This window comes from Nesoenas mayeri, assembly GCF_963082525.1.
Source record: "Nesoenas mayeri genome assembly, chromosome: 22".
Taxonomy (NCBI): Eukaryota; Metazoa; Chordata; class Aves; order Columbiformes; family Columbidae; genus Nesoenas; species Nesoenas mayeri.
The window spans coordinates 2,035,185-2,041,184 of NC_137572.1; the positions used below are offsets into that span (position 1 = coordinate 2,035,185).

Consider the following 6,000-nt stretch of genomic DNA (forward strand, 5'->3'; position numbering starts at 1 on the left):
TAATAATTAAGGATTAATCAGGGCTGGGCTTAATTACCGGGGGGGTAACCGGAGAGAGCGCAGCGCTGCTTGGGGGGGACATGGTGACATGGAGCGCAGGCGGGTGGCATCAGCACCGCGCTGTTGGGGACCATGGATCCTGTGGCTGCTGCCGGCGCTGGTGGAGGGTGAGCGGAGCCCCAAAACCGCTTGAAATCCCCCCCAAAATTGGAGAGACCTGAGCAACTCGTCCTCCCACAGGTCAGCACCCGCCGGGGGGGGACAAGGAGGTGACGGTGACGGGCGTGCGGGGCCGAGCAGTGGAGCTGAGCTGCGGGACGGGGCCGGTGGAGCCGAGCGTTGTGTTTTGGAGCTTCGCGCCGGGGGCGACGTGGCCGCTCGTGACCACCGGGCCACCCCGGGCGGTGGCCGCGAGCCAGGGCAGGGAGGTGACGGTGGCCCCCGGCGCGGGGACGCTGGGGCGGGTGACGCTGCGAGCGGGGACGCTGGAGCTGCGGGAGCTGCGGGCGGGAGCCCAGGGCCGGTTCCTGTGCCAGGGGCTGTTCCCCGAGCGCGGGCGGCAGCGCCTGGGCTACCACAGCGTCCTGCTGCGCGTCCTCGGTGAGTCGTGGCCACCGCGCGGCCGGTACTAGCCAGGGTAGGGCCCTGCTAGCCAACCAAGGGTTCCACTAGCCAACGTAGGGCACCGCTAGACAAGGAAGGGCCCCACTAGCCAAGATAGTGCCCTACTAGCCGACAAAGGGCCCCAGTAGCCAAGGTAGGGACCCACTAGCCAATGAAGGGTCTCACTAGGCAAGGAAGGGCCCCAGGAGCCAAAGAAGGGTCTCACTAGCCAAGGAAGGGCCCCACTGGCCAACAAAGTATCCCACTAGCAAATGAAGAGTGTCAGTAGCCAAGGAAGGTCCCCACTAGCCAACAGAGTCTCACCAGTCAATGAAGGGCCCCATTGGCCAACCAAGGGCCCCAATGGTCAACCAAGGGTCTCACTAGCCAACCATGGGCCCCAATAGCCAGTGTAGAGCCCCATTAGCCACTGAACAGCCCCACTAGCTGAGGTAGTCTCCCATTAGCCAAGGTAGAGCCTCACTAGCCAATAAGGGCTCCACTAGCCAATGTAGACCCCCCACTAGCCAGTGTATCAGCCCACTAGTCAAGGTAGGGCTCCACGAGTCAACAAAGCTTGCCACTAGCCACTATGAAGCCCCACTAGCCAACACAGTAGCCCACTAGCCAACCCAGCACCCCAGTAGCCAGCCCCACCTCCTTGCCACCCCAGCATCCCATCCGCCCAGTCCTGCCCTCACTAGCCCGCAAGTGGCCACCCTGGCCAGTCCCCAGGCCCACAGCCAGGCCACCTCCTCACTAGCCCACCCACCTTCTTACTAGCCATCTCACTAGTCAATAAATAGTCTGGGCTGGAGATGTCACCCCGAGTGGGAGAGTTTTGGTGGCCACTGACGTTTGGTTGCCCGCAGTGCCAGTCTCCAAGCCCTTCGTGCGGCCATCGGCGGCGGCGGTGGCCGAGGGGACAGCGGTGGCCCTGAGCTGCGCCGTGCGGGAGGGGACAGAGCCACTGAGCTTCTCCTGGCAGCACCGTGAACCCCGGGGAGGTCCCTCGGTGTCACCTCCCCTGGGGACAGTGGGCGCCAGGGCGGAGCTGAACCTGGCGCCGGCCAATCGGAGCCACCTGGGCTGGTACGTCTGCACTGTGGGCAACCAGGTCAACAGCCAGGCGAGCGAGCCCGTCTACCTGGACATCGTCTGTGAGTGCCCGAGGGGGAACAAAAGGGGAGGGAGATGCCACCAGGGCCACCATGGGGCAGCCATGGGACATCCATGGCCAGCATGATGCCACCATGGCCACCATGATGGCTCCATGGCCGCCATGGCATGTACATGGCCACTATGATGCCACCATGGCCACCATGATGCATCCATGGCCACCATGGGACATCCATGGCCACTATGAGACATCCACGGCTACCATGATGCTTCCATGGCCACCAGGGTACATCCATTGCCACCATGCAACAACCATGGCCACCATGATGCCACTGTGATGCCTCCATGGCCACCATGATGTCCCCATGGCTACCATGGCATGTCCATGGCCACCATGTACCCAGCCAGCATGATGTCTCCATGGCCATCATGGCATGTCCATAGCCACTATGTGCATGGCCACCATAATGCCTCCATGGCCACCATGGTGCCTCCACGGCCACCATGTACATGGCCACCATGATGCCTCCATGGCCATCATGGTACATCCATGGCCACCATGGTGTATCCATGGCCACCAAGCACCCTTCCACCATGATACATCCATGGCCACAATGGAATGTCCATGGCCACCATGATACCTCCATGGCCACCATGGTACATCCATGGCCACTATGATGCCTCCATGACCACTATGATGCCTCCATGGCCACCATGGGACATCCATGGCCACCTAGATGCCACCATGATGCCTCCACGGCCACCATGATGCTTCCATAGCCATCATGCTACATCGATGGCCACCACGATGTCTCTGTGGCCATCATGCTACATCCATGGCCACCATGATGTCTCTGTGGCCACCATGGTACATCCATGGCCACCATGACACATTCATGACCACCATGATGGTACATCTATGGTTACCATGATGCCTCCATGGCCACCACAGTACATCTACGGTCACCATGATGTCTACGGTCACCATGATTTCTCCATGGCCACCACAGTACAGCCATGGCCACCATGATGCCTCCACGGCCACCATGATGCTTCATGGCCATCATGCTACATATGTGGCCACCACAGTACATCCATGGTCACCATGATGTCTCCATGGCCACCATGGTAGATTCATGGCCACCACAGTGCCTCCATGGCCACCACGATGTGCCCACGACCACCATGCTGGCCCCTTTCTCAGAAGGCTTCACATCCCAGTTCCCCACCAGCAGGACACCCCAGGGACCAACACGTCCCCTCCGTGGGGCCACCCCGGTGACCACGCGTCCCCATGTCCCCGCAGATGGCCCCGACGCACCAGCCATCACAGTGGAGCCCTTCTCCCCTGAGACCGGGGGCTTCTCGGCGGGCGAGCGGGAGGACGTGGTGCTGAGCTGCCGGGCGCCCTCCAACCCCCCCAGCCGCTACGTCTGGCTCCACAACGGCTCGCAGGTCCACGTTGGCCAAACCTACGTCATGGCGGCCATCGCCCGCGCGCAGGCTGGCACCTACACCTGCCTGGCCGAGAACCCCCACCTGCAGACTCGCACCCAGGCCAGCGTGGTCCTCACCGTCTACTGTGAGTAACGGGGCGGGGAGAGGGGGGACAGCTGGGGCCACCATGGACCTGGTCACTGTGACGCCTCCATGGCTACCATGGGACACCCATGGCCACCATGACATCTACATGGATACCATGGGACACCCACGGCCACCATGACATCTCCATGGCCACCATGGTACATCCATGGCCACCACGTATGTGGCTACCATGATGCTTCTTTGGCCACCATACATCCATGGCCACCATGACATGTCCATGGCCACCATGGTACATCCATGGCCACCATGACACGTTCATGACCACCATGTTGTGGCCATGGCCACATGGCCAACATGACATGTCCATGGCCACCATGATGACTCCCATGGCCACCACAGTACATCTATGATCACCATGATGCCTCCATGGCCACCACAGTCCCCCCAGCCAAGACTGACCAAGACAACTCCCCGGTTACGCCGTGGGTACCGGGGACACTTTGGGGGGTGTCACCCCCTCCACCCCCGCCCCCCCACCCCACCCGGCGGTGCCACTCTCTGCAGACCCCCCCGCCGGCACCCCCAGCTGCTCCGCCATGGCCACCGCCGACCTGCGGGCTGTGGCCCTGCGCTGCCACTGGCCCGGGGGCTTCCCACTGGCAGAGCTGCGCTGGGTGGGCCTCGTGCCCCCCGGGGACAACGAGGAGGTGACAGGGACAAGCGTCTCCATGGCCACCAGCATCCAGCCTGGGGCAGCCACCAGCAATGGCAGCTCCTTCTCCTGCCTGGCGTCCCACCCGGCGCTGCCGCGAGGGGCCGTGTGCAGCATCACCCTCTGTGAGTGTCCCCAAATATGTCCCTGACCCCCTCACCACATAAAAGCCACCCCAGGTGGCTCTACAATGGGGGTGTCACCTTTTTGGGGGGGACACTTTGGCACCTCTCCCCGGCGCAGGGGTCCCAGCCGGCGGCCCCTCCTGCGTGGTGGCGGCCACCAAGGGTGACGAGTATGTGATGCTGCGGTGCCGCTGGGAGGGGGGGACACCGGCGGTCACCCTGCGCTGGCAGGACGCCGGGGGACACTTTTTGGGGGACCCCTCGCCTTCCGTCGCTGTCCTGGTGCTGAGCACTGGCGGCAGTTTGCGGGGTCGTGATTTCATCTGCGCCGCCGCACACCCACTCCGGGCCGGCGGCGCCGAGTGCCGCCTGCGCTTGGGTAAGCCCCGTTTGTCCCCACGGCCCCATGCCCTGTCACCGTGGGGCAGCATGTCCCCATTGTCCCCAATTTCTCAGATGTCCCCGCGCTGGAGGCAGAGAGCAGTGAGGTGGTGGTGCTGGAGGGCGATGAGGCGCGGCTGGCATGCCGGCGGCACGGCGGGGACAATTTGGGCGCCACCATGGCATGGTACGACCCCAGGGAGCGGGAGGTGACAGCGGGGATGGCCACCAAGTACCATTTGGAGAGAGGCCGAACGTGGCTCAACCTCACGGTCGCCGACACTGAGTGGCCGCGGGACGCCGGCACCTACCGCTGCGCCGCCGCCAACATCGTGGGCAGCGCCAGCCTCACCGTGCGCCTGCGCGTGGAACGTGAGTGCAGGGCGGGTGGCGGGTCCCCAAGGGGGTGGCGTTTTGGGGTGTCACCCCCGTGCTGTCCCCACAGGGTACCCGGCGCCCCCCAATGTCACCATCAGCAAGCTGCGGTACACACGGGCGCGCACCGAGGTGCGGCTCCAGTGGCGGACGCACGGCACTGGGAATCTCACCGGCTTTGTGGTGCAGCGGCGCCCGGCCAAGAAACTGCCCCGGCGGGTGGCCGGGCTCTGGGAAACGGCCGCCGGTGACATCGAGCCCGAGTCCCGCGACCGGCGCCTGGGTGGGCTGGACCCGGCGGTGCTCTACGCTTTTCGGGTGCTGGCCGTCAACCACCGCACGGCTGGGCACCCCTCGGAGGTGCAGACGCCAGGTGAAGTTGTGGGGGAGATGCGCTGGAGTGTGGAGTCATCAGTAGGCTTCAGAGTGAACAGGCACAAGCTCCCACCTCTCTGGGCTCCACCCATCCTTGTGCTGGGTGCTGCTTCCTCTCCCACTGTGCTGCTCACACGTGGGTGCTTCATTACCTAATTACCCCCCAGGGTAATAAACACTAGAATTACCCCCCAGGGTGATTAGCCAGGCTAATGAGTGGCCGCTCTCTTCCAGCCGAGCCGCCCTTCGAGGCCTACCCAGCGGTGACGGGCGCGGCGGTGGTGGGGATGCTGGTGGCCACCGCCGCAACCCTCCTGTCTGCACACTGCATCGCCCGGCACCGCAACGCCCTCCCACGTGAGTGCCGGGGCCAGGGGGGGCGGTTTGTCACCCCCCGGCCACCCGCGCATCACATCCGTCCCTCTGTCTGTCCCCAGGGCTGCACGATCTGCTCTTCCGCACGTGAGTGTCCGAACCCCCTCATGTCACCGTGCCCCGGCACCGGTGACACCCCCGTGTTGTCCCCCTGCCAGGGCTGGTGCGCAGGAGCCGGCTGGTGTGCCGGACGACGCCGAAACTGTGGCGAGGACAGAGGACGGAGCAGGAGCGGCATCGGGTAACGGCACCCGTGGGCTGAGCCACTCACCCTGGTGACACGGTGCCCGCCCGGTGTCACCGTGATGTCCCCCCCTTGCAGGGCCTCCCCCGGACGCCAGCGCCGAGCCACCGGTTAACGGCACCAGCACCGAAACAGCGACACCGTGA

General features: G+C 64.3%; 1 protein-coding gene across 1 annotated transcript; it reads left to right on the forward strand.

The window, feature by feature from the left end:
• Positions 1-88: 88 nt before the first annotated feature.
• VSIG10L2 (V-set and immunoglobulin domain containing 10 like 2) lies at positions 89-6,000 on the forward strand (the record flags this gene model as incomplete). Its single annotated transcript, XM_080357981.1, is given in 13 exon segments — positions 89-167; positions 241-600; positions 1,476-1,763; positions 3,029-3,304; positions 3,832-4,104; positions 4,223-4,497; positions 4,499-4,530; positions 4,532-4,857; positions 4,931-5,233; positions 5,470-5,592; positions 5,673-5,697; positions 5,769-5,851; positions 5,933-6,000. Coding segments are annotated over 13 exon segments (2,511 nt in total).